At 53.9% G+C, this 27594-nt stretch overlaps 2 protein-coding genes across 2 annotated transcripts; one reads left to right on the top strand and one right to left on the bottom strand.

Annotated features, from left to right (window-relative positions):
• Window positions 1–413: 413 nt before the first annotated feature.
• On the bottom strand, window positions 414–8559 carry PHF13 (PHD finger protein 13). Its single transcript, XM_041772543.1, has 4 exons — window positions 8006–8559; window positions 5508–5609; window positions 3510–4044; window positions 414–3086 (listed from the first exon to the last, which is right to left on the bottom strand). The coding sequence occupies exons 1-4, from the start codon at window positions 8042–8044 to the stop codon at window positions 2860–2862; spliced, it is 903 nt and encodes a 300-aa protein (XP_041628477.1). The 5' UTR covers window positions 8045–8559; the 3' UTR covers window positions 414–2859.
• Window positions 8560–15282: 6723 nt separating this feature from the next.
• Window positions 15283–27033, top strand: KLHL21 (kelch like family member 21). Its single transcript, XM_041771404.1, has 4 exons — window positions 15283–16414; window positions 18730–19135; window positions 22827–22899; window positions 23873–27033. Exons 1-4 carry the CDS (start codon window positions 15394–15396, stop codon window positions 24164–24166), a joined length of 1794 nt encoding a protein of 597 aa, XP_041627338.1. The 5' UTR covers window positions 15283–15393; the 3' UTR covers window positions 24167–27033.
• The last annotated feature ends 561 nt before the right edge of the window (window positions 27034–27594 follow it).

Below are 27594 nucleotides of genomic sequence, written 5' to 3'. Positions count from 1 at the left end.
CTCAGAAAGGAGGTACTAGGTGACCACTAGTTGGTCCCAGATTAGAGGCGGGCAGACACAGCTCATTCAAAGAAAAGGCAGGGGCAATGGGGACCCCCAAGTGTAAAGGGACAGAATGAGCACCTCTGGGAGACTGCAAACCTGCTTGCAGAACCTCGGAGGAGACTGCAGCTTTTAACAAAGCAGGTAACTACTCACTGGGATTTAAGCCAATCCACAGCATGATGAAACTGTGAAAGCGATTCATGTCTATTCATACTGCGGTTTGATCCTAGAGAATTTACTAGAAAAGTAAATGAAGAGTTGTGGGCACTTTATCTCCCCAGGTCTCTGTCATCACGGTTTGGGGGTGATGAAGGGAGGAGAAAAACCATTGTCCACCCCCACAGAAAACAAACACCTGAAGCTAGGCATGAACCTCAAAGTAGCAATATATTTATTTACAAAATATACAGTTTCACAGAAACAGCTTCGCTTTATACACATAAACTTTATAATTACACAGAACCATGTAAACGATGTTAAGTGTCTGGCCTGGCCAATGCCAATGAGAGGTGCTTACTTTTGGGGTGACATCTTTCCCTCTCCTCACTTTATTAGCCACCAACCAGGAGCCCCTAGATGGGCCATGCCTAATTTGCATAAAGCTGATTGCAGCTGCCCAGCTCAAGTGAACACAAAAACCAAGGTGTCTTGACTTCCTAGACACCACCCACAGGGATAGATAGATCTGTTAAAAGAACAAAAAGGAAATGAAGGAAACAGATCAAAATGACTATCAAGTACCTTCCAGAGGTGTCACCAGGCATAGAACCTTCTAAAAGCAATACAGCAATCGCCAGGGCTGGCAGTTCCACTCTAAAATCACATGTATTCTTAAATGCACTTTTAAAACTTAGTGGAGGTTTTTTGTTTTTTTTAAAAGAAAAACACTTTGGAACTTTGGCTATTCTCATGGTGAAGACACTGGACAGGCAATGTCATGGGGCAGATCTTTGGCAAATTCCTCTCCAACTTTTCCTGGACGTTTGCCCTCATCCGAGCCAGACAGTTGTCTGGGGAGAAGGTGGTTTCTAAGCCCGCTTCTTACTATTTTTCTCTACAGCAGAACTTCTCCCTTGGGGATCTTCACGATAAACTGGGTTTCAGAAAATATCTCTATTTCTGTGTTAATATAAGCAACAGAATTAAAAGCAAAACAAAACAAAAAGCAGTTGGCTGGTGAAGCATGAAAGACACTAGCACAGAAAATGGGCTCTGATCGGCCAATTAAGAGTTCAAACCCCCTTTGGGCCTAAGGGAGAGAATACGAACAGAGCCCCCCTGGTGGCCCTGCAAGAGGATGCCACATCAAGGCCCCCCGCAGAGAGACAGGAGTCCACCCTGCTGTAAATAAATATGACCAACTTGGGCCTTCTTCCCTTTTCATGCTTCACAAGAAACGTGTATGAAGACACACCCGTCCACTTACCAAAAAAAAAAAAACACCACACTTTTGAGAGAGTATTTGAACTGTTAAAGAGCACTGTCAGCCTCAGAAAAGGTGGGAGCCTTCCTCTCCCTCCAGGCCCAAGCCACCTGAAGTCCAGGGTACCAGGCCCTCGGACAGTGCCCTGCAGGAACTACAAACACAAAGTGCTGGGGTTCTCCAGGGCTGGCCTGCTCAGGGGGCTCCCAGTCCAGGGTCCTAGTTCAGATCTAAGGAGGTCTGCACAGTTCAGTGCATATTCCTGGAGCCCAATGTTACCCTATAGCTCACTCACCAATTTCAGACCAAAAAAGGGGGGAGGGGGCTTCATATCCTACCCTTGCCCCGTGAAACCAGCAGGCCAGCCTGTAAGAAGGCATACGACCACAGGAGAGGCCTTCAAGTCTTCTCTACTTCCTTATGTAGAGGAACGCCGTTCCCCAGTGACTGCCTAAATTTTACGTCGCTCCTGGAATACAGTGAGGGAAAGAGAGGAGGACAGGTGAACCTAAGTGCCCTCTCACTTGAAAACAGCTCGCCTGGGCACCCCGAGGACCTCACACACCAACTGGAATGGGCACCCCGGCAGAAAACTGCCAATACTTTTGGCTATATCGTGCAAAAAGACAGGTTTTTTTTTTGTTTTTTTTTTGTTTTTTTTACAACGTGCAAAACAGGAAACTGAGTTATGAACATGGGCCACCTCGACCAACCCCCAACCAAACCCCTTTCCACCGGGAAGTGGCTGCACACTGTCCCTTTTAACAAATAGAAAGAAACCGAGGGATCAATGGCCACTGCTGCCCCAGGGTTCCTCTCAGTGAGACCAGAGGACTCTCGCCTGCAGCCCAAGGGGACCCACAGGCACCAGCCAAGGCAGGGAGAAGGCAGGCCACGAAGGTAGGGGCAGCTCGATGGTTGCTGTACAGACACTTATGGTCAAAGACTTACACTTGAGAAAAAGCTTACACGTATGGCTGTTCGTTAACAGGCCTGGGAAACTGAACATCTCCTCTCCCAAGACAGCGGAAGCAGGAAAACAGCTAGCACGGGTTCCAACCAGCGGGAGTTTGTTAACAATGATAGCAAAGAATTCACAACTACCATGTACCCTCATTTTCAGCTGAACCGAACCCACTGTACTTGGGTGGCTAGTCCACCTCCACTGCAGAGAACACAGCTCTAGCAGCAGCTTTGGCCAACGAGGATTTTATTCAGTCACTGGCTATATACAGGTTATACCTTGGACAGCCTGTCCTTTTGCTTAGGCACCTGAATGGCAGGGGTCTGCCCGCACCAGAGCTGAGAGTCCTGTGCTCAACTAAGGGAGGGGCTGAGAGGCCCCTCATCCTTTCCGATTCCTCACCCATGCTCTCCTCGCTCACCAACAGTCAGTCCAGAAACAGTTTCCGTGAGCCCATCCGGGACCGGTTGGAGCGGCGGATGTCAAACTTGGAGTCCCGGCACTTTTGGCAGACAAACACTTCCGGAACATTGGATTTCCGTATTTTCGCACAGGACAGGTGAATCCAGGTATGGCACTCGTTGCACTCTATCATAGGGCGGCCAGCAAACGGCTTCATGCAGAAGCAGGTGACGAGGTCCCAGGAGTCATCATCTGCACAGAGAGAAACAGGTGAGGAGAAAGCACTTCCTGCACTCCCTCCCCTGCGGTTCCCTCCCCCACCAGCCCGTGGGTAAGGGGGATGCAGAACAGCTGAGCTACAGGGAAGCTCGATCAGGTGTCAACTTTCACTGAAGTTCAGGGCAGCCCTCCCCTCTCAGAGTGGAGTAACCGAAGAGTATGGCACCAGGAATTAACCGTGACAGGTTTACTTTAGGAGCTACATTTATTTTCATGTTTTGAGGCCTGTCCTGGAATCTCAGCTGTTTCTAGCTGCCACCACCCCCTTCCTAAATGTCTTGATGTCCACCTTCCTTCCTAGAGATGGCGGGGCACACTCTGCTGTCACACTCCAAGGAAGGGACCGCTCTTTGGACCACCAGCCACCACCATGGCAGTCCTTCAAGGGCCACTCACCCGAGTCTACCATTATGTCCTCATCATTGCCAGTGCTGTCCTCGTCCCGGAACACCACCTGCTTTCCCTGCCGGACAATAGTCCGTTTGCCTTCAGTTTTTATTTCTTTGACCTGATCAGGTGACACGGTGACACATGATCCACTGGAAGGCGTATCAGAGTCCCAGCCTGAGCAGGAGTCGCCGGGAGCCTGGGGGATATCCTGCAGGGCGGGACTCGTGGGGGTCTCTACGTAGGGATCAGCGGCTTCCAGCTTCAACAGGCTCCCCATGTACCCCTCCTTCCCTGGCGCGTCACTGTCCCTTCGCTTCCTCTTCTTCTTCTTCTTCAGCTTGTCTGTCTTCTTTCTGTCCAGCAAAAAGTTACTGGGCTTGGCTCGCTGCAGAAGGGTGGGCTGCAGGTGGCCAAAGCAGCGGTCAGAGACTGGCAGGGGCACGGTGGAAGCGATATCAGTGAACCCAGCATCCCAGCCATCGCTGTCAATGGTGCCAGCCGTGCTATTGGCAGGGCTGGGGCTGCTCCTCAAAGGGAGTTCCTGAAAAGACAGAAGCAGAGGTAGCAGGGGGCCCAAGTGTTTTGACTGGTTCCCAGCAATAAGAGCTAGCCCCAAGCAGAGCCTCCCCAAGCACCCCCAGCCAGGTCAGGCCTACAGACGAGGGCTATCAGAAACAGGCCTTCTTGGCTCTCATAAGCAAGACTCTTTAGGAATGGTGTCATGAGTACTTTACTGTGACCTTCCAGATAGAATGTTAACCCACCAGGAGGAAGACCTTCCCTTGCTGAACCTTTAGCCCCTGTTCCAGAGCCAGGAAACTTATTCGATGCCTAGTAAATATCTAGAAGGGTGCCAAGGATATCTTTTCATACCCACTTATCTTTCTTGGATTGTAGAATCTCTCCTTTCCGTTTGCCCTCCCAAGGGGCGTTATTTTTTGTTTAATTAAATGAATTTAAAATAGTTTTGAGGGATCCCTGGGTGGCGCAGCGGTTTGGCGCCTGCCTTTGGCCCAGGGCGCGATCCTGGAGACCCGGGATCGAATCCCACGTCGGGCTCCCGGTGCGTGGAGCCTGCTTCTCCCTCTGCCTGTGTCTCTGCCTCTCTCTCTCTCTCTCTGTATGACTATCATAAGTAAATAATAATAATAAAATATATTAAAAAAATAAATAAATAAAATAGTTTTGAGGATTTCCTGATACTCTTTTTTTTTAAAAAATGGAGATACCCCCAAATATTGTGAAATCAAACTAGGTGATTACTGCCCCAAAGCAGTGAGCTAATCCCTACAGTTCCTCAGACCATTCAAGCATTTATTTGCTAATAGTGACAACATTCTGCTGGGCACAAAGGACACATTTATCTACGTACACAGCAAAAGAAACGATAAAGCAATACTGGGGTTTGGTCTCTTAGAAATACCATATTCCTTTCTTTTTAGCCCTGTACAATACGAGTTTGAGCACCGTGACAAAGTGGTCTTCAGACCTGCCCACTACTTAACAAGGAAAAAGAAATATCCTTACAATACACGGGATTTGGGCCAAAGTTCTCTGAAGATTCTGCAACATGATGTGCATCAGGGAAACTGCTCAGCAGGAAAGACAGTGTGGACCAGGCCTAACCATCCAGTTGAATCCCAGGCCTGTGCCCCAGTGTCCTAATCTCTAAAATGGGGAGAAGTAACAGCACCTCTCTCCTGTTCTGAGGGCCAAGAACACTGGCCGGCCACTGCAGCCGCCCAGTAAGCACTGGAGATTCAGAGCAGATGGACATCAGACATGCTATTTGCAAATCAACACTCCAAGTTTATTAAATAATTTACAGACAAGCCTGCATTGTCCAGCAGACTTTTAGGAACCACCTCCCAGGCTGGGCTAAGTTTTTAAGAAAGATTTCTACCCGACAGCTCTCTGGAGTCCTCCCAAACAGCCCCTTCCAGACCTCCAACCCACCACTGGTTTCCCTGCCAGCAGGAAAGGGGCAGAAACACTGAAGGTTACCTCCTTTGGATAAGGAATGTAGCCAGCATAGGCCAAAACAAAGGTGCAGAATTTGTTGAAATCCTCCACAGTCCTGCGCCTCTTGTAACTGGGGGAGCACTCCTGTGAGCAGGCGAGAAAATGGGGTGTATTTCAGAGTAGGCACTTGTAGGTGGAGTCGCAGAAACAAAACTAATCCAGCTGGAGCTTTTATTGTCAACCACTCGAAAATACACTGCTAGATTTACAAACACTCTAGAAACAAGATAAGGTAGGTTTGGGTCAAGAAATAACACTGTACTCAGAAGGCTGAAAGGGGGGTATTGTGATGTTATGCCAAGCACACTGGGAAACTGGGCAGGAGATAAAAACATGTACAAGAGTCTGCTTTCTGGTGTTCCGGCCGCATTTTCCGACATTATATATCGCTGTCTGCAGGCCTATCAGGAGCTCTAATAACTACTTTTTTGCTACAGATTTTCCATTTTGAAAATAAACTCCAGCTGCAGCTGTAATCAAAGTATTTTAAATGACTTCAGAAGTCAACTGCTCCTTATCCTAGAAAGCTCACTGAGGCCTGACCCCTCCCCAGCCTAGGCTGTGGGTGGACCCCTCCTCCTAGCACTGCTCACTTTTCCCTGCCCTGCCAGCACCCCACATTCAGGAGGCCAGCACCCAAACGTTCTCTGACTCAGAAAATGAACCAGAAACGTTGGGTTGGGTTTACTTGTGCCTGGAAGACGAAACACGAGAGGGTTTTTGGCTTGTGCGTCCTGTCTCCATTCAATCTAGAAATGCCCTCAACAAGAAGGGTTTTTCTCCTTGAGGAAGAACAGCTCTGGGAGAAAGAACCTTATTTGCTACTAAGCAAAACCACTCTACTCTATTTTGGTTTATTCGACTGGCGTATTTACTGAGGTGTGCTTAATGCACTTTACCACCCACCCAACCCCATCCTTACGTGCTCCGCTGCCACTGCCAGGGCCCAAGGACCCACTACCCTGCTGGGACCAAAGGGACAGGAAACTGGGGGGTGGGTTCCCGGCCCCTCCCCGCCCCTGCCCGCCCCTCCCCGGGTCGGAGGGCCAAGAAAGCGGCCCGGCCCCGGCGTGCTGCCCGCAGGTTTCCTTCCAAGGGCTCCACTTATTTTCTCCAGTCGGTTCTAGCCGACCCTCCGCCCCCCACCCCCCCACCCCGGCCGCTCGGACGCCGAGGGGGGCGCAGGCTGGCGGGGCTCCGACCCCGGCGCGGTCCCCGGCATTTCCTGCGTCGGAGAGACCCTGCCCCCATCCCGGGAAGCACTGACCGCCGCGCTCCGGCCGCGATGGGAGGGCCGCAGCCCTCGGGCCTCAAACTCTCGGGGAGAACTTTTATTTCGGCGGGGAACACGCACGAGTGGGCCGGGGGCCTGGCCTCCGAGGGGAAGGCGGCGGCGCCCGGGGGCGGGGGCGGAGGGACCCGCGCCACCCCCGCCCGGCCCGCCCGCCCGCTCGCCCGCTCGCCTCGCCGCCTTTAGGAAAAGCAGATGGCGGTGCGGCCCCCTCCCCGCCCTCCGCGGAAGCCGCCCCCCGCCGACACTCGGCCCCGGAAGGTGCGGGGCCCATCCCGCGGAGGAGGGGGCGCGGGAAGCCGGGCAGGATTCGGGGTCCGGGGCCGCTGGGCCCCGCGAACCCCCGAGGCGGCAAGGCGGCAAGGCGGCCGGCGAACGCGCCCCGCGCCGCCTCCCCCACCCGCGCGCTGCCGGACCCGCACCCGGGCCCCGGGGGCCTCGGGAGGAGAGAGAGGGGACCGCGGCTGGCGCGCCGGAGGGGCCGCCCGGGAGAACCGAGGGCCGATCCCCGGAAGGAGGGGGAGCCGGGGCGGGGCGAGAGAGCCCGCGGCCGGGGGGCGGGGGGCGGGGGCCCCGCAGGGGGAGGAGAGCGCGCCGGGGGTGGGGGGCTCCACTCGGGTGTTTGCGGGGGTGGGGACCCGGCAGGACTAGGCCCCCGGCGCCGGAGGGGGCGGGGGCCGCGCGGGAGTCAGGGGGCGGGGCGCGGACAACCGGGCCCGGGGGATTAAGGGAGCCGGCGGGGGCGCGCGGAGCGGAGTCCCCGTCCGAGGGGGACCGCGAGCCCCTCCGGGAGGGGGGAGGGGGGCCCGCGGAGAAGCGGGAACGCGAGGAGGCGGCGGCTGTGCCCGAGTCCCCGGGGGCGGGGAAGGAGTAAGCCAAGCCGGCGGGGAGGGGCCGGGGGCGCAGACAGGTCCCGGGGCTACGCGAGGCCGGGGAGGGGTGGGCGCGGCGGCCCGAGGGACGGGGCGCCGGGAGGACGAGGACCACCGTAGTAGGGGCGCCGAGGCGAGGGCGGGCGGGGAGGACCGGGCGCGGGCCCGAGTGGGGGGCGGGGTTGGGCGCCCAAGGGGGCGGCGAGGGAAGGCTGGGGGAGGGGAGGGCGGCGCTCGGCCGGCGGGGGTCCGGCTGCGGGGAGCACGGGACGGGAGTGGGGGTGGTCAGGGGCGGTCGGGACGCAGCCCTCACTCACCTCCGGGTGGAAGGCGGCGGCGCAAGAGTCGGAGTCCATGTTCAGGGTGGGGGGCGGCGGCCACAGGAGTGCAGGGGCTGGGGATGCGGGCGCCGGGCCGCGGAGCCGCTCAGGGCCGGGGGCTCCGGCGGCCGCGCAGAGCGAAGGCGGACCCGGGAGGGGTCGCCCGGGCTGGAGGTGATGAGGGGCTCGGCGCGTTGCGTCCCGGGCTCTGTGCTCCGGGGCCGGCGGCTCCACGGCCGAGCAGAGTTGGCGATGCAGCTCCTGCGGCCGGCGCGGTGGGAGAGGCGGGAGAGTCGCTGCGGGGGGCGGCGGCGGCGGCGAGCGGGAACCCGACCCGCTCCCCGACCTGACGCCCAGTTCGGCTCGTGTCTCGGGAGGGAGGGCGGGAGAGCCGCGAGCGCTGTCGGGAAATGTAGTCTGTGGGCGACGGGAAGCTGAAGGCGCGGGGGCGGGCGCGGAGCATTGTGGGAGTAGTAGTCCCAGCTCCGCCTCCGAGGCGCACAAAGGCCGCCTCGCGGACTCCAGCCCCCATAGAGCTCCGCGGCGGCTGCCCGGTTTGTGGGGGCGGTGTCTCCGGGACCTGAGGCTGCCGGAGCGGGGGAGGTGCGGAGGCTCGCGCCGGCTCTGCTGTGGGGGAGGGGCGGCGCGAGCGGTAGCTCCGCGGTCTCCGCGGGGGCGAGGGGCGGGGGTACTCCCGGCGGGTGGGGGCGGGGCCGACGGCCTCGGGCGAGGAGAGCGGCGGAGGCTTGGCGTCTCCCTCTGGACTTGGGGGTCCGTGCCCCTTTGTGGGGCCTTGGTCCTCGCGGCGGGGGCGACCGGCGCTGACGTCGCGGACGCCCCCTGGGCTCGGACCCCGAGGGGCGAACTTGTTTTCGCGGCCGGCTGTTCTGGCCGGTCCTCCAGTCCCGGGGGTCCTGGGACGGGGGACCGAGGACCTCCTGGTCCTGTGGGATCTCTGTGGGATCCACGTTGGGGTGTCGAGTTAACTGCGTCCTAAAAACTCTGTGCCAGGGTTATCAGTGTTTTGTAAGATATTAGCCTTAAATTCGCCTTTTTCCCCCCTCCTCTCTGCCTGATGTTGGGACCGCCCCTGTTTTCTTTCATTGAATTACCTTCCGAATGTATTCCTCACGGGATTTAGAGCAGCAGGGAGAGGGGGGAAAGTGGTTGGGAGGCTTGGTATTGACCCTGATCTTACACATGTAGGTGATTGAGTTTGCGGTGTTTACCTGCGGACCGCGGGGTATTTGACAACTTCAGGCTGGAGGTTGATTGACTCTGAACACCTAGTTGAAGATTATCCGCTCTGCTGAAATTACCAGACGAGGCCTGACGTTTGTGAACATTTCTGATAACCGCTGGAAAGGGAAAAAACATGTTTTAGACGGTTCAAGAGCATGTTGGGTGGCTTCGAAGACAAAGGAACTGCGTTACAGAGGACAGATGTAAAATCTTAAATTCGAATCAGAAAACTGACTCTTGGAACCACCAAATCAAGAAAGATGATTGGAAGGACCTCTAGGAGATGATTTCTGAGGCAGTGAATACCTCCTTGGTTGACTTGCTGTTTAGACGGAGATAATTCTGAAGGAACCGGGTGGTTAGGGGTCTGGGTTTATCTCAGTTATACTTTTCTGAACTTAAATTTCCTAAACTATGGAGGATCCTGGGGTGGCTCAGAGGTTTAGCCCCTGCCTTTGGCCCAGGGCCTGATCCTGGAGACCCAGGATCAAGTCCCACATCGGGCTCCCTGCATGGAGCCTGCTTCTCCCTCTGTCTGTGTCTCTGCTTCTCTCTCTCTCTCTCTGTGTCTTTCATGAATGAATGAATAAATAAATAAAATCTTTAAAAAAATTCCTAAACTATGAAGCTACTTTATCCTAGTTCCTTTCTCCATAAATGGTAGTTTATTGTTATTGCTGTTATGTTCTAACGTTATCTCAGCAATGCCTTCCCGCACTGAAGGGCTCCCCAGCGTGGGTAACAAATTGAGGTGCTCTAAAAAGTTATAAGATTAAAAACAGACCTTGGCCTTGGCCTGCAGAAACATCACCAACAGCTTCTTACAGTTGTCACATCCAGGTGGTTTAGCCAGATTTAGAAAATTTCCCCATCACTGTAGCCAGAGCAAATGTCCTGAGGTTAGCCCATGTTGCCCAGGATCAGATTATCTGGAGCAATTTTTTTTTTCCCAGAATAAGAAAGGGCTATCACAAAGGATATCATCCTAATTGTTAGTTTAAAGGTGTAAATGCCAGGGGCACCTGGGTGGCTCAGTGGCTGAGCTTCTGCCTTTGGCTCAAGTCATGATCTCAGGGTCCTAGAATGGAGTCCCACATGAGGCTCCGCAGGGAGCCTGCTTCTCCCTCTGCCTGTCTCTGCCTCCCTCTGTGTCTCTCATGAATAGTAAATAAAATTTAAAAATAAAGGTATAAATACCAAAAAGAATATTGATTGGAGGTGAAGTACAAATAAGAGGGATTTTTTTAACTGCTATATGTTGCCTATGATGTAGTTTTTCACACAGTAAATATTAAAAGCACCCTCCCATTGAGAAAGTGAAATAAAGAATTTGTCCATGATAATAATCTACTTGATGATGAAACCCTAGAATTTAAGGATCTATATCAAATGGGAACCACTCACTCACATTGAGGAAAGAACATTCCAAACCTGGTTTGTATCATGTAACAATAACTCTTACTCAGAATAGGTATTCAATATATATTTCTCAAATAAGTTATTTATTAACAGTAGTTCTTAGCACACAGATGTGACTAGTACTACCTGATATAGTTTGCTTGTTTGTCTGCCTGCCACTGCAACATTTTCATGGAGGACCTTCTTGGTCTCTTTCCTTTGACCTCCCTTAGAAATTTAGCCCTTTGGAGGAGATTTAGACATTACATCCCATCCCTAGGTTCAAGGAAGGACTATAATACCAATAATTGACCCAGATGCAATAGCCTAATACAGACATGTGGGGGATATAGTTGGTTTAGCTAGTCTATTTCTCAGGTGTCCTGAATTACACCTGGGGTCCCAGGGGCAAATTTGGAATTTAAGGATTAATGCAAGAGCATTAGCCACAGGGCACCTGGGTGGCTCAGTGCTTGAGCATCTGCCGTTGGTCTGCCTTTGGCTTGGTTGTGGTCCTGCCTGGGGTTCTGGGATGGAGTCCCACATTGGGCTCTCCACAGGAAGCCTGCTTCTCTCTCTCTCTCTGCCTGTGTGTCTCTCATGAAAAAACAAAAATCTTAAAAACAAAGCAAAACATTAGCCACAAAAGCCAGATTCTTGGAGTCTGTGAGTCCTTGTTTTCTGCTTTAAAAAACAAAACAAACAAAAAAAAAATCTGATGATTATAGTTATTTGGAAAAGAGGAAGACAAAAAGCCAATGTTAGCACAGGTTGTGACAAGTTTTAAAATACTAAGAATACCATAAGTTTCCCAGTAAGTAACCTGAGAAGGTAGTTATTTTAATTGGGTTACCAAATATAGCTTCACCTTTCTAAATCTCACCGGCTACACTACATTCATTTGGGGAAACATTCAGAAAAGCTTTCTGCCTACCATTATAACTCAGTGCTTGAGTGTGGCTATGAATATAACCAGAGGTTTGTTTTTCCCAGAAATACTTGGTGGTTCAGCTTTTTGTTCAGCTTTAATAGTATGGAATTCATAAAGATCTTTCCCATCCTGTTTTCTGACGTTTCTACTTCCATCTCCAGGAGCAGGGGAAAAAAGTCAAAATTTTCCCAAATTGCTTTGTTTTCAACTTTTAGTATCTTGACCACTGTATGAATATGTATATATGAATAGTTTTAAGTCAATAAATAATTTTTAAACCATGTATTATCAACTTTTATATAACAAGGAAAATAACTTATGCACAAGATCAAATGAGCTTGCTATGTTATGGCTCATACCATACCAGTAAAATATAAAGATCAATAGCTAGCACTATGCCAGATACTGTTGAAATGTTTTGATCTACAGTATCTCATTTACATATAATAATGCGCTTAATAAATAGCGAATACTGTAGCGTTCCTTAAAGGAAAGTTTACATTACAGCAAGTTCATTCCAAGCCACACTTGAGGTGGTCCAGAAGCAGAAGAGAATCAAGGTGTACAACAGGAAAAAAGGCGCAATCTCTTTTTGTGATATAGATGCTAAAGCATACATTCCTGAATGTTCTCAAAGGGGAAAAAAGGATAAGAGTGGCTTCTATAAAATGATCTTAGTGATCTCTTGTCCTGTCTGCCTAAAATTAGAATTCAAATATCAAAATTGTATAGTTTGAATTCTTAAAATGAAATGGTACCATTATTTGTTAAATCACGTTAAATTCCTCTATCATAAAGAAGTTACTCAGGCAGAAACCATTTTCATGATTGTGGAAGACGTAAAATTTTTAAAAACTTTCTATGGTTGAAGTTTAATATTTTTTTTGTCTGCAACGCCCCCCCAGCCATCCTCTCCCCAGAAGTTTATTCTTGAAATGCAAACATTTCCCCCAAAACTATGAGTCCTTGATTAGAGTTAACATCTTTCTTACCAAACATTAGTGTTTCTACCATGCCAGGGTATGGAATAACATTTGAAGAGTTTGCCGACTGTATGGATCACATGGCCCTACCCAAGTAAATGAATTTTGCACATTCCCATCTTGAACTTTTAAGGTCAATGAGTGAAAAAAAGGAACTAGATAGCATGCCTGGGTTAGTAGGTTATTCAAACTCCCGAACACAGCTGATGGGTCTCCTTTATGTTTTTTTAAGCTTTTACTTTTTATTCTTGAGGCACACAGGCAGAGGGAGAGGCAGGTTCCCAGCAGGGAGCCGGATGCGGGACTTGATCCCAGGACCAGGATCATGCCCTGAGCTGAAGGCAGATGCTCAACCGCTGAGCCATACAGCGATCCCGAGTCTCCTTTATTTTCTGACCACATTCCTTTGTTGACTTAGATATGTATACATGGCTCCAAATGCACCCCATTTAGGTCCAAGATATTAGTAATAGACCTTTTTTCTCAAAAACTGAATTTTAAATTTTTCTTTAAACTTGTATTGTTTCCTGGGGATCCCTGGGTGGCGCCGCGGTTTAGCGCCTGCCTTTGGCCCAGGGCGCGATCCTGGAGACCCGGGATCGAATCCCACGTCGGGCTCCCGGTGCATGGAGCCTGCTTCTCCCTCCGCCTATGTCTCTACCTCCCTCTCTCTCTCTCTGTGACTATCATAAATAAAAAAAAAAAAAAAAAAAAAAAAAAAATTGTATTGTTTCCTTAGTACACAGAACAGAAAATATAGGCAAGCACAAACAAAACAGACCTAACCACCTAGAGGATATGTTACCTTCAGAATTGTTTTGTAGGCCTGTGAACACAGACAACAAATTGGGTCATTCTAAGGGTAATCAGATTTTTTGCTCGACAGGAGAGCATGAATATCTTTCCATTTCAATAAACATATGCATCATTATTCATCAAGGCTTCCCAGTAAGGTTGATTTGTTTACCTAATTACACAAAACTGGACTACCAGTTCTTCACTATGGAAACGTTTTTGATTTATTAAAGATTTGCTTTCTGCAAGGTGGACGTGTCCTGACCCAGAGGACTGGAATACTTTTCCTTGCAAACATCCCACTTCCTGGCTACTCAGACTTTCTTGTCACAAAGCCTGTGCAAGGAAGCTATTGGCCCGGCTCCTGGGCCCAGGAATGCTGCTGCTGCCGTTAATAGCTGTGTGAACAGTCCATCTATGGGCAACAGGCAGCTGCCTGGGTACCTGAATGTTTTCTTACTTAGGCCTGTGCTTCCCATGCTGAAATGTGGACCAGATATATTCTCATGGCAAGAAGATCTTCACAACCACAAGGGAAAGCCTGCAGTTCGCATTTCAGGGCTAGAATAAAAACAAGATGTCTTCTCCAAAGGTTGCACCAACTTACTTAGCTGGAACTAAGGAATGACAGCAACCCCTCCTCCCCGCCCCCCCCCCCCCCCCCCCCCCGCGCGCCGTGTTCCTGGCCCGCCCTGGGACACACGTGGGCGATGGGTGAGGCGTTCCCCAGGAATGTCTGCGAGGCCCATCGGGCATGGGTGGGGGTTATTAAATAACCAGAACCCAGGTTTCTTCCAAGACACAAAAGGACTGCAGTTGAAATGAGGGTCTATTCTAAAAGTGGGCGAACCATCCATGAAAGAAAAAACATGACCGCACTGAAAGTGCTGGCATCCTAGCTCCTGGAACCAGAATAAGGAAGATTCCTTTATTCACAGTCACCCTACAAGTGACTGTGACGTTTCTGAACGCCCACACCCCTGGGTTTTAAGGCGTCCCCTGTCTGACCTTGAACTAAAGGCACCGCCCCCGGGGCCCCTGGTGTCCCCTCTCCTGGAAGAGAAAAAGCTATTCTTTTCCCTGGAATTATTTTCATTGTTTGTATTATTGTGATTTTCTGGTCCTTGAGCCTTTGGTTCAGCCTCACAGTGCGTTCTTCTGAATTCTTAACGACAGGCCGTCTCCTACCCTCTGCCGCCGGTGTCCAGGAAGAGGGGTCGAGCAGGCCTGGGGGGCAAAGCCGAGCAGGCCTGCCCCGTTCTCCAGGCAGCCCTGGAGTCTGAGTCTCTATGAATCGGCAACTAACCCTGCGCCTGGTCCGCTGACGAAAGTTAATGACTGAGTTTAGTCAAGTCTGAAACTCCTGCAGGAGCAGAGTGGAGCGGATTCCTGGCATCTGGCCCCGTGTCCCTTATAAATGTGCCAAGAAGAGACGTCACCTAAGAAGCTCATACTCCTTCAAGCTGTGGTCCTCATTTGTAAAAATCCCATCCTTTGAAATCTGCCCGGCGATAAGGCTCACTAGCAACCCTGCGAACGAGCGGAATTCAGGGCAAAACAAGAAGAGGGCCTCGCAGCGAGCCGCCCAGGGGCTCCGGGGCCGACGCGGTGGGGAAGGCTGGCGCGAAGCGGGGTGGCTCGGGCTCCGCGCGCCGAGCTCGCCCCGCCGGCCTCCGCCGCGCAGCCAGGCCCGGGGAGTCGCGGGAGGGCCCCGGAGGCCCCCGGCCCTGCACGGAGAGGACGCGCGGCGCCCGGAGAGCCCGGCTCGGGCGGGGGCCCGCCGGCAGCCCCAGGCCGGCGCGGGCGCGGGGCGGCTGGGCGGTGACTCAGCCTGGGGCGCGGGGCGGCGGCGGCGGCGGCCGCGGCGGCGGGCCCGGAGGGGTTAAGTGGGCGGGCCCCGCGCCGCCCCGCCCCTCCCGGGCCCGCCCCGAGGCCGCGCCGCGCCGGGCGGTACTTATAGCGGCGGCGCGGGGCGCGCGGCGTTCCTCCCGCTGGCCCCGGCCGCGGCGCCCCTGAGCTCTCGCAGCGACCGCGCCATGGAGCGGCCGGCGCCCCTGGCCGTGCTGCCCTTCTCGGACCCCGCGCACGCGCTGAGCCTGCTGCGCGGCCTGAGCCAGCTGCGCGCCGAGCGCAAGTTCCTGGACGTGACGCTGGAGGCGGCGGGCGGGCGCGACTTCCCCGCGCATCGCGCCGTGCTGGCGGCCGCCAGCCCCTACTTCCGCGCCATGTTCGCGGGCCAGCTGCGCGAGAGCCGCGCCGAGCGGGTGCGCCTGCACGGCGTGCCGCCCGACATGCTGCAGCTGCTGCTCGACTTCAGCTACACGGGCCGCGTGGCGGTGAGCGGCGACAACGCCGAGCCACTGCTGCGGGCCGCCGACCTGCTGCAGTTCCCGGCGGTGAAGGAGGCGTGCGGCGCCTTCCTGCAGCAGCAGCTCGACCTGGCCAACTGCCTGGACATGCAGGACTTCGCCGAGGCCTTCAGCTGCGCGGGGCTGGCGAGCGCGGCACAGCGCTTCATCCTGCGCCACGTGGGCGAGCTGGGCCCCGAGCAGCTGGAGCGCTTGCCGCTGGCGCGCCTGCTGCGCTACCTGCGCGACGACGGGCTGTGCGTGCCCAAGGAGGAGGCCGCCTACCAGCTGGCGCTGCGCTGGGTGCGCGCCGACCCGCCGCGCCGCGCCGCGCACTGGCCGCAGCTGCTCGAGGCCGTGCGCCTGCCCTTCGTGCGCCGCTTTTACCTGCTGGCGCACGTCGAGGCCGAGCCGCTGGTGGCGCGCTGCCCGCCCTGCCTGCGCCTGCTGCGCGAGGCGCGGGACTTCCAGGCGGCGCGCTACGACCGCCACGACCGCGGGCCCTGCCCCCGCATGCGCCCGCGCCCCTCCACCGGCCTCGCCGAGATCCTCGTGCTCGTGGGCGGCTGCGACCAGGACTGCGACGAGCTGGTCACCGTCGACTGCTACAACCCGCAGACGGGCCAGTGGCGCTACCTGGCGGAGTTCCCCGACCACCTGGGCGGGGGCTACAGCATCGTGGCTCTGGGAAACGACATCTACGTGACGGGTGAGGGGACGGGGGCCCCCGGGAGGGCCCTGGGCTAGCCTCCTGCGCCCCTGGCAGAGGAGGAACCTGTGATTCTCAGGAGCGCCCCAGCGTGCGAGCGGCCCCTTCCCTCCCCCATCCCCTGCCCCCAGCCCGCCCGTGGGTACACTTCTAGAGCTGGCGCTTTCCATCTGGAAGACCGTTGTGTGAGCGGGGACAAACAGCTGCTCGTGGTCCCTTTGTTCCCCGGGGGCGAAGGGCCAGCCTGTTTGATAGATGAGCCTACTCCTTGCCCAGGAGGTGCCCCCACCGCCATTTGGTTCGAGGATGTAGGGGCATTCACCCCGCACAATGGGTGCTTTCTTTTTCTTCCTGAGGAATCCAGGGACAGGCAGGGGCTGGCGCTCAGTGAGACATCCGTTCCCGGCCCTGGGGATTTCTCCCTCCCAGCTGAGCCACACAGGGCCCCCTGACGCACTCACTTTGTCACCAGTGACAGGGCTCCCCCAGGCTTGCACCTAGCCTGTGCGCTGGGGGTCACATGGTGTTTAGGCAGCTCTCTGCCGAACGACTGTAAACATGGTCACATGCTAAGAGGTTTTCTTCCAGTTACTTGGCCCAAACCCCAAAACACTGCCGAGTCATGCTGGGCGGGTCCCAGCCTACTCTGGTCCTGGGCATCTCCCACATTTTTCATAAAAGATAAATCCCGGTTCAGACATGGGGCTACCTCCTTCCCTGGGGTGAGGAGGGGCCATCTCTGTGACAGCTATATAAGGAAACAACCGACTCAGCCCGTGCTGGGCCTGTGGAAAGGCTGTCCGCAGTCAGTGAACCCAGGCTGGGGCCAGTGCCCCACATTCAGGAGAAACCCAGCTCTGATCGCAGGCATTCCCACCCCCCACATCTCTGGTTGACCAGTGGAGGAATCCTGGCCTAAGGACATGCCCCGCTCCTCTTTGGCCTGCTGCTGTTTCAGCCTTTGCTGGAATATGCTAGAATCGGTCTCTTAAGGTTGAGGTTGGCCCTGTGTTTGCAAACTGCATCCTCTCAACACATGAATGTCTGGCCAGTGAACTCCCTCCCAGAACTGGTTAGACTCGCCCCAACTTTGCACAGCCCTTCCATAAATGTCTCAGCTGAGCAGCTAATCCTTTGGGTTTAGACAGGTGCCTGGGTCATTGCATACAGCTGCCTGTAGGGATTTTCATGGGGGCGAGGAAGCCGGCTTCAGCTGCCTAGAACAGTTATCCTTTACAAGGAAGAAAGCAGGCAGAGTGCACTTTGTAAGAGCCTTGTCTTTTAAAAAGCTCAAAGCTACGAGACAGATAGAATGTCAGAATGTCATGCGAGCTCTGCCCTGTGGCGCCAGCTTTGGGAATAGTAGGGGATAGACACCCCCCCCCCCAGGATTCTTGGGGTCCCTTCACGCTATGGGAATTCTAATGTGTTGGGTAGACCTGGTTTAATTTAAGATAGCCAGCACTACTGATGAGAGAGATGGTTAAGTCTTCTTTTTTATTTTTTATTTAAAGATTTTATTTATTTATTCACGAGAGACACAGAGAATGGCAGAGACACTGGCAGAGGGAGAAGCAGGCCCCATGCGGGGAGCCTGATGTGGGACCTGATCCCAGTTCTCCAGGATCACGCCCTGGGCTGAAGGCAATGCTAATTGCTGAGCCACCTGGCCTGCCCGGTTAGGTCTTTTCTTAAAGAAACCTAGAGTGAGCATTGTAGTTGTACCACTTCATGTAGTTTACCAAACTAAGCACATGTCAGTAACCACCTAGATAAAAAAAATAGACCCCCATGATTCCTTTTTGTGTTGGGCTCTTGTGTGCAGTGGAGTAGATTTCCTCTCAGCTTGTCCTGGCATTGGCTTGTTTGACTTCTAGAAGACTAGAAGTTCTTGAACAAGTCCCTGTGCACCCTACCCATTTGCTTTATGGCTCCCCAGAAGTTTTGGCTCTGAAAGACAAGGCTCTGGTTCAGTTAAGGTGTTTGACAGCGTATGTGGGTCTAGACCGAGATTGCCATTGACTTAGAATCGCAGCTCCACAGGCTTTGCTTGCCCTACACAGATGCAGCCGGGTTCTTCTGACGTGAGGCTCTGTTGTGCTCCTGGGTGGTGGGCAGCACACACACCGCTTTAGCCACAGTATGGAGCCCCCAGCCGGGGCTTTGGTGAGAGAGGACGTGTGTTTACGTTGAAACACACGAAGTGAGATGTCTTCCTGCCCTGGGAGACTCCCTTGGGGAAGTTCATCGAGGCATGGGTGGGTGACTCACCCTTAGTCAGCACGGGCTGACTTGTCCGATGCATGTCCTGGCAGGTGGGTCTGACGGCTCCCGGCTCTATGACTGCGTGTGGAGGTACAATTCCAGTGTGAACGAGTGGACAGAGGTGGCGCCCATGCTGAAAGCCCGCGAGTACCACAGCTCCTCCGTGCTGGATGGGCTGCTGTACGTAGTGGCTGCAGACAGCACGGAGCGCTACGACCATACCACAGACTCCTGGGAGGCCCTGCAGCCCATGACCTACCCCATGGACAATTGCTCCACCACGGCCTGCCGTGGCCGCCTCTATGCCATCGGGTCCCTGGCAGGCAAGGAGACCATGGTGATGCAGTGTTACCACCCGGACACAGACCTGTGGTCACTGGTGGACTGTGGCCAGCTCCCGCCTTGGTCCTTCGCCCCCAAGACAGTGACTCTGAACGGACTTATGTACTTCATCAGGTGAGTCCCCAGAGGCCAATGCCACTCTGAGTCTGTCTTACTAAGCCCTGTGCTGAGGCACATCATCACTGTGCTCCCCATTTCATAGATGAGGAAGCAGGCTGAGCTGGGATCCCAGGCGAGGTCTTTGTATCCTGGAGCCTTTCTTCTACCCCAACTTAGAACAGTTTCTGTGGGTTTTCTTAGTCGAGGGATCCTAACTGATGAAGTTAGATCCCTTGTTTGATTGATTGGAGTTAAGTTCTTTTAGAGAACTTTCTGAGATCTCTAGACGCTAAATAAAATGTGTTGCTTTGCCTGCTCTTCCACCTGGAGGATCCCATTCTAAGCCCTGGTTGTTCTCACATGGCATTTATGATAAAGGAACATGTCCTACCTAAGGGACTGCAAATCTATCTTTCTTTCTTTTCTTTCTTTTCTTTCTTTCTTTTCTTTTCTTTTCTTTTCTTTTCTTTTCTTTTCTTTTCTTTTCTTTTCTTTCTTTTCTTCCTCTCTTTTTCTTTTCTTTCTTTCTTTCTTTCTTTCTTTCTTTTTCTTTCTTTTCTTTCTTTCTTTTCTTTCTTTCTTTTTTTAAGATTTTATTTATGGGATGCCTGGGTAGCTCAGCAATTGAGCATCTGCCTTCAGCTCAGGGCCTGATCCGGAGTCTGGGGATTAAGTTCCGCATCAGGCTCCCTGTGAATAGCCTGCTTCTCCCACTGTCTGTGTCTCCCTTTTTCTCTGTGTCTCATGAATAAATAATTTTTTTTTTAAGATTTTATTTATTTACTTAGAGGACAAGTCAGGGGAGGGGCAGAGGGAGAAGCAGACCCTGCCGAGTAGGGAGCCTAATATGGGGCTTGATCCCAGGACCCCAAGATCATGACCTGAACTGAAGCCAGACACTTGACTGACTGAACCACCCAGGTGTCTGGAGATTTTGAATCTTAAAAAGACTAGAGGAGAGCTTTTTGGACGTTTGAGTCTTTGGGGAGGTATTGCCATGTCAGAGGGACCCTTTGCTCATCTAGCAGACTGTCCACACTCTGCTACCAGGTGTAAGAGCCAGGTTGGGGGATCAGTTCCATCTCCTCTTTTTAAAACAACACTTGGACATTTGTTTCGTGTTTATAGGTCCTGTCTGTTCCCTTCCCACCTGATCTGGCACAGGGACGGCTCAGGGTTCTATTGAGTGAATGCTATTCTCTCAGGATCCCACGGCCACTCTGGACCCGGGAGGGAGCTGGTATGGAGCAGGCCCCAAAGCTACCTGGGGGAAATGATGATGATGACAGTAGCACAAGTTAGGGTTCTGAGCTCTGTGTGGCCTGTCTACTGGGCATTTTCGGAGTTGATCTCTGTGACTATATAGTGAAATGAGCACCACTGTCATTGCTACTTCATAGACGGCAACAGAAGCTTACAGGGGCTGGGGCGGGGGGGAGGTAGGGGACTTACGTGATGGCACAGGGTTTGAATCAAGGATATCCAACCCAGGTCCTAGTGTGATGTCGCTGTATCATGGCCTCTCTCGGCCTTGGCTATGTCCTTGGAAACATGAGGCAGAGATGGATGGCCAGTGGGTCTTGATGACTTGCCACAGCCAAAGGCCCCCTCCTTGTGGGCCATTGGGCATCCAGGGGCTCCTCCCTGCTGTGCCTAGCCTCTGTGTCTGTGTGTCTGTATCCCTGCTCCTCCCTCCTTGGCCTAGAGCCTGTTTGAAGCTGAGGGCCAGGAGAGAATGGTAAGGTATGAACTGTCCCCTTTTAGACTAGAACTTTGAGTTGGGAGTCTCAGAGGAAGTATGTACTTGGCTTCTCAGCTGTACCCCTTGTGTCATGTTCTAAGCTGCACTGACCTTTTTCTGCTCCCCCAGACCCGAGGCTCCTTCCCAGGCTTTCTTGGTGAGCACGTCCAGAACAGGGATGGCACCGTTTGCCATGCATCATTGTATGTCAGGCACCTACAGAGTTCTCTGAGAAAGCTCTGGAATCTCCACCAGCTCCTGGTCCTGTTATAAAACCTTATCTGACCCTTCACCCAGCTCCCTCCCCCAAGTCAAGGTAGAGGTCTTCAAAGAGGGGGTGGAGACGGCTATAAATACTTCTCAGAGTGCCAGGACCTTGGCTTCAGCCCTTTGGGAGCCTTCCAGCTTCAGTGCCTTTGAGAATGTCCTCCCTGCCCTGTGACCCTAGAGCAGGATGTGGCCCTTGCTTCTTCATGTCTGAGTTTCCTGTCAGTTACTAAAGGCACCCCCCAGGTGGAAGCATTAGGGGGTACCCTATGACCACAGTTAGCCTTTCTAGGGGTTCACTTAAGCCACAGGAGGCTGGGGGGCAGGCAGGTGGAAAGAGTGAGCTGTGGGGAAAGGAAGCCTGATTGTCCTCTCTGGGGGCCGTGCAGGCAAGGCCCAGAATCTGGTTCTGATGCCCTTGAGTGTTTGTTCCAGAGCTTCCCAGTTTCATGTGCTCTGGTGTCTAATAAGCTTCATGAGGCCCGGCTTAGAATGCTGCCTCTCAGGGCAGCTCCTGTCCACGAGCTGCTCTTTCAGGGGTACCCAGTGCTGGATGGAGTCCTCAGCCACTCAGCTGCTGCTATCCTGGGCCACTCCTTTCTCCAGTGTTCCGTCTGGGTCCCTGTTTGAGGCTCTGGGGCTGGAGTGCCCAATCCCGCAGGAGGAGGCACTGGGAGCACTGTCCAGCCTGGCACTTCCAGCTGCAGTTTATACATCTGCTAGGGAACAGCAGTCCGGTGGCCTCTGGTACTAATTGTCCTAGTCACATGGGCCAGAAACTTAATGGTTTTTACATCTTGAAATGGTTGGAAGGAAAAAAAAGCAGGAGCAGTATTTTGTGTTATGAAAAGTTACACGAAATTCAAATTTCTGTGTCCATAAATAAGGCTTTTTTGGAATGCAGCCAGCCCCTTAGTGGCTGCTTTTGCGCGACAATGGCTACAACGGCAGGCAGCATTGGGGAGTTGCTACAGAGTCTGCTCTTCAGAGCCTGGAGCATTTGCCAACTGGCCCTTCTGCTGACCCCTGACTCCTATTATTTAGGGTTAGTGTCTCTGCTTTTTGAGGCTGTGCTTTTGAGTCTTTTTTGCAGGGATCGAGAGTATGTTAAACAGGGTCAAAGGATCCTGACCCCAAAGGGAAGGGCAGCACTGGTACTTCTTTCCTATGGCTGTGGCTATCCTGCTGGGGGCACCCAGGACACAGCAGAGAATGGGGAGATTGGAGGGCTGCCAGCAGAGGGGAGGGCATTGGCCAAGGAGTAGTCAGGGCACATGGTGGTGTGCTGTGGGGCAGGAGGTCTGGCCTGGCCTGGCCAGCCATGGAAGGAAAACAAGCTCAGGTCAGAAGACTGAGAGGAGACTGGCAGTAAGAGCTGTGATAAGCTCAGATCTCAGCCAGCCAGCGAGGCTGCAGTGAGGACAGAGCAGCTGCAGGGGTGTAGAGCAGTGGGGAAGGGTTAAAGCACCTAAAGGTGTGATCTTCAGGCTGGAAAAGCAAGAGTCTGGTTCTGGCCTTAGGTATGAGGGCCTTAAATGGCCCCTGCAAACCAGGGACAGGGTCTCATGGACTACCAGATGGCATTGGAGAAGTTTCCAGAGGGAGAGGGTCCTGTGTGGCTCTCGCTCCCCAGCTCCTCACACTCAGGGATGCTTCCTCCTGGCTCTGACATGTTCCGTCCTCTCCTCCTACCCACAGGGACGATTCTGCGGAGGTGGACGTGTATAACCCCACGAAGAATGAATGGGACAAGATCCCATCTATGAATCAGGTAAATATACGAACATGTTGGCATTGGAAGCACAGGCTGGTCCTGTTTCCGGGCCCAAGTGTTCATGAAGTATTTGGGAAATAGTAAGCCCCAGAGTTAGACAATTGAGCGTGAGTTTATCCATGTGGACCAGTATTCTTTGGGTACCCGCAAAAGAGCATGTGGGGAAGAGTGTTCCATAGAAGGACAGCAAATGCAAGGGCCCTGGGGTGGAATGTGCACTAGGGTGGTCAAAGAACCAAACCCCACAGCCCAATGTGGCTGGAGCAGAGCGAACAAGAGGATGACAGAGGGCATGAGGTCAGACAGGAATGACCCTGGGAATACATTTATTAAGTGCCTGTTGTGTGCTCTAAATAGGACACTGTTGCTATCTTATCAGGGTCTCTCCTTTCTACTTGTCAAGAAGACAGGTGCTGAGCCTGACGCTGTGATAGAGCCGGGAAAGCTCCTTAGTCCTAGATAGTTGTGTATACCCACTTGTTCTTAAAATTTCCAAACCTCTGCATGGAAATTGTGGCAGTTGTCACAATTTACATTACAGTTTAACGTCTTTACTTTTAGGAAGTGTAACTTTGTCCCCACCCCCCATTATTATAGCAAAATTTGGGGAAGATGGGATAGTCAGTTTTGTGGTTCAGAACCCAGACTTCGAGTCAAGTCCTAGCTCTGCCTCCCGTCAGCCACACAAGGCTGTTTTTCCATCTGTGATGTCGGAGAGAGCAGAGAGTCTGCCTCCTGGCTGATGCTGCTCACAGGGAGACTTGCTGCTTTAGCAGCCACCCAGTCACCTTGGGGACCAGGGTGGGCTCTGTTGTTTTCTGAGCTGGGGTATAGGAAGGGTGTTGGTCTGGGAAGTGCCGAGGCTTTCCCTGAGGGTCCCGGCACGCTCTCTATGGAGAGAGATGGGGAGGGTTTTCGCCCTGCCCCGGCTGCCAGCCCCCCACTTGCCTGTCCCCACCTTGGCCCACAGGTACACGTGGGGGGCAGCCTGGCCGTCCTTGGAGGGAAGCTGTACGTCTCAGGTGGTTACGACAATACCTTTGAACTCTCTGATGTGGTGGAGGCCTATGACCCAGAGACTCGGGCATGGAGCGTGGTGGGACGGCTCCCAGAGCCCACCTTCTGGCACGGCAGCGTCAGCATCTTTCGCCAGTTCATGCCCCAGATGCCCTCGGGTGGGCGTGGCTTTGAGCTGGACGGCAGCAGCAGTGACATGGATGTGGCCCGGCCCCGGCTGCCACAGAACCCAGACGAGCTGCACTAGCCCCGGCCTGGCCCGAGGAAGGGCCTTGGTGCGGGTAACAGTGCGTCTGCGGGGGGTAGGGAGCCCCTTATTTGTGCACAAGGACAAGTTGGGCTCACCAGGTGGAGCACAGGCTCTCACGCTGCTGAGTGAGCCCCAGGATCTGACCCCAGGAGAGCCTCTCTGCATTGAGAGCCTGATTCCCAGCTGGTGGGGCCAAAGCCGGTCGCAAACGCCCCTCCCTTAGCCCAGGAAGAGCCGCCTCCCTGCCAGCACGGGTCTTGCTCCAGCAGGTGGCACCTCGTGCTGCCGCTACCTATGCCTGCTTGTTCCCACCTCAGAGAGGAGGGCCCCTTGTGGGGTACACATCGTCCCATGACTGAGAGTGGTCCAGGCCTGCAGGAACCAGGCCAACAGTGGCTGTAGGAGTTTCCAAACTCCACATCCGATGCTGGACATCCCAGTGGGCCAGCTCCCCGTGATGGAATGGGTCTGCCTGCCTGGCTCCTCTGCCTGCTGGGGTGCTGCACCAGAACACCCTTCACAGGGGTGGGTTACCTAGCAGTGCAGGTGGTGGGACTGGATGGGGGTGTGGCCTTGGGGGGACCCTGAGAGGTGTGCTGAGTGAATCCTATCTCCAGTGAACCTGAGCTGAGCCAGATGCTGGGTGTCCCCATCCTCCCACCCCACCAGCTGGCATGGTGCTGCCTGACTTGGAGACCTCTCCGGAACTGTCCTCCCAGGTGGATGCGGGAGAGGGCAAAAGCCTGCGGGTGCCAGGCTCTAGCCACTTACTTTACTGGGAGGCCCCAGGCAGATGGCCTCAGGTGCCCTCGCACCCCCGTGGGAGCAGAGAATCCTGCTGCTTCCAAAGGAAGCCCTGGGCAAGGCGGCCTCCGGAGCTGGTTGCAGCGTTTGAGAGGCAGTTGGCCTCTCCGTAGAAGAGAGGGAGGTGGGGAGGGAAGCAGCGAGAAACAGTCCGTTCTGATTCTTCACTGTCTCACGGTGCCACAGCTACAGGTCTATGCATGGCAGCATGACACCCCACACTCCTCTGGGGCCTGGGGCTTCTCTGCAAGGGTGGCAGGAGGAGCTCCCGGAAAACTCCACAGCTCAGGGTCCCTGGATTTCTCTGGGGAGTGAGCGGTCTGGTCACCTTAAAGTCCCCAAGTTACCTGTTGGATTTGTCTTTCTTCCAAAGAGGAATGGTGTTTGCATTTCCCTCTTTAGAAAGATGGGAAACAAGTGTTCATTGAGTTGTCTTTCCCAGTGACCTAACATGGAGATGTGTTCTTAATGGAAGAAAGGAGTCCTAGCACCATCACTTCACAAGTAGCACTTAAATGCCTTTGCTGGCCAGGGGTCATGGGTTCTGGGAAGGAAGTCTCATGGTCTCAGGAACTGTTGGCTGGGGTCCCCGCCTCACGCCCTGGTGGGGAGGCATCATCTTGCTGCAGAGCCCCTGGCTGAGCGGCTCCTGCTCACATTCAGCCCTTCCCACCCCCTCTGTCATCACTCATTAGATCACCTCTGCACACCCGCTGTGCCCAGCACTGTTGAAAGGCAGGGTGGTGGTGGCAGCCTGGCTGTGGGATCCCTTGGGCTTGGGCTGCTTCGTGCCCCAGCCTTGCCTTCACCCCTCCCAGTATGAGTGTTTCCCTTCCTCCCACAAGTGATGTCTGACCCCTCGATCCCGGGGCTGGTGACGCCTCTTTCTGGCTCTAGTGCCTTCCCGGTAGGCTAACCCCCTGGAGGTTGTCCATGTTCTGGGAAGGGTCTGACTGGTTCCTCTGCAGGCGGAGGCTGTCCAGGCACAATGGCTTGTCTCCTGGCGGGGGACGGGTAGGACAGGGCTTCAGAGGACCAATGAGCCCTGAGAGACACCAGTTGTGTCATGCATGCAGGTGGATGCTGTGATACCTGCTGACAGGTCATGTGCAGGGGCCCCCCAACAGGAGGAATGCAGGCCTTGATTGCATGGGCTACCTCCAAGAAGGCAGGATGGATGTGTGATATGGCTAATGGAGCTGGCCCCACATCCCTCCAGTGGCACTGGGCTCTCAGTCAAGGATTTCCCAGAGTCAGTGACTTCTGGGAGATAGGTATCCTGTAACACTTTTGTTGGGAACGTGGCACTGCAGACACCTTGTTTGTCCTACAGACCGCCCTTTCTGGAAATCCCAGCAGGCACCATTCACTGCTAAGGGCGGGTGCCCACTCGGGCCTTTGGCCTTCCCTGTAGAAGCTCCCTATGGCAGGGGGCCCCGTGTCCTGGTTCAACCCTCCTCTTCTGGGTACTTCATTATGACTAGTTAGCACACGACCAGTTAGCACATAACTGACTGCCTCAGTGTCTGGTGGCTGCTCAGGTGGTGATGGCTGCTTTGGGGTACACCAGGGAAGTGCTCTGCACTCACTCTAGAGTTAGATGGGTCCCCTCCACCCAGACCCCATCTTGGGTTTGGAACACCAGGGGTGGGAAGCAGAGGTGGCAGCTGCAGGGGGTTCCTGCAGACCCTAGCTGAGGATCGACCCTCCCTGCTTCCCCTGGCAGGAATGTCTACACTGCCTGGGGTCAGGGGTTGCCCGGGGCTGGGGCTGTGTGTTGGATGTATGGAACTTTCAGTCTACAAGACAAATTAAGTTATGAAAATTCAGTGACTTGTATTTAATGCCGATTTGCTATAAAGTATTCTATATTTATATGATTTCAGAGACTTATGTACTAAAGGACACGCCCTTTTTGGTGTCCAACATCTAGTTCCAACCCCAGAGGGTGGGGCAGATTTGCCTATTTATTTGTCCTGTAGGCCTAGGTGTCCGGAATCCTGTTTAAGATTTTAGGATGCCTTCAACATACACTTTTTAAAATAAAACTATTTCCTATACGCTTGGTGTCCTGGTCTTTATCCTGTGGCTGCTGTCTTGGAAACTTTGGGCAGAGGGGTAGAGCAGCATAAGCCTCTTCCCATGCCAGTGGGGGAAGGGGACAGAATTCAGGGTTCTCAGGACTCCAGCCAACTGTCAGAGCAAAGTCTTGAGGCCCTTTCTTGTCGCAGATCATTACAAGGTGGAAGTAGTGCAAGGAGGAGTACAGGTGCCTGAGTCCTAGCTCCAGAGCCCATTCAGCCTCCCTGACTCTGCCCCCCACTTCGCCTTCCCCTGTGCCTGAAGATGGCGTCTGCAGTGGTGCCCATGTGCAGTGGGCAGACCTTGGACCTGGGGTGGGGGGAGAGCCCTTAAAGGAGGGTCCCTTGGGCCACAAAGCTCAGGAAGGTTCCTCACCAGGGAAAGGGCCAGTGCCTGTGCAGGGAAGGAGCATTTTGAGGCCAGAGTTTGTTTGTTTTTAAGATTTTATTTATTCATGAGAAACAGGCAGAGACACAGGCAAAGGGAGAAGCAGGCTCCATGCAGAGAGCCCGATGCGGGACTCGATCCCAGAACTCGGA

This window comes from Vulpes lagopus, chromosome 10, assembly GCF_018345385.1.
Source record: "Vulpes lagopus strain Blue_001 chromosome 10, ASM1834538v1, whole genome shotgun sequence".
Classification (NCBI taxonomy): domain Eukaryota; kingdom Metazoa; phylum Chordata; class Mammalia; order Carnivora; family Canidae; genus Vulpes; species Vulpes lagopus.
The sequence above is the reverse complement of the archived record's forward strand: the minus strand, read 5'-3'. Positions and strand labels throughout refer to the sequence as shown.

Coding starts and splice junctions, on each gene's coding strand:
- KLHL21 (XM_041771404.1), top strand. CDS start 15,394: ATGGAGCGGCCGGCGCCCCTGGCCGTGCTGCCCTTCTCGGACCCCGCG. Junction 16,415..18,729: donor AAACGACATCTACGTGACGG/GTGAGGGGACGG, acceptor ATGTCCTGGCAG/GTGGGTCTGACGGCTCCCGG. Junction 22,900..23,872: donor AGATCCCATCTATGAATCAG/GTAAATATACGA, acceptor CTTGGCCCACAG/GTACACGTGGGGGGCAGCCT.
- PHF13 (XM_041772543.1), bottom strand. CDS start 8,044: ATGGACTCCGACTCTTGCGCCGCCGCCTTCCACCCGGAG. Junction 4,045..5,507: donor ACATTCCTTATCCAAAGGAG/GTAACCTTCAGT, acceptor CTGTCTTTTCAG/GAACTCCCTTTGAGGAGCAG. Junction 3,087..3,509: donor GGACATAATGGTAGACTCGG/GTGAGTGGCCCT, acceptor CTCTCTGTGCAG/ATGATGACTCCTGGGACCTC.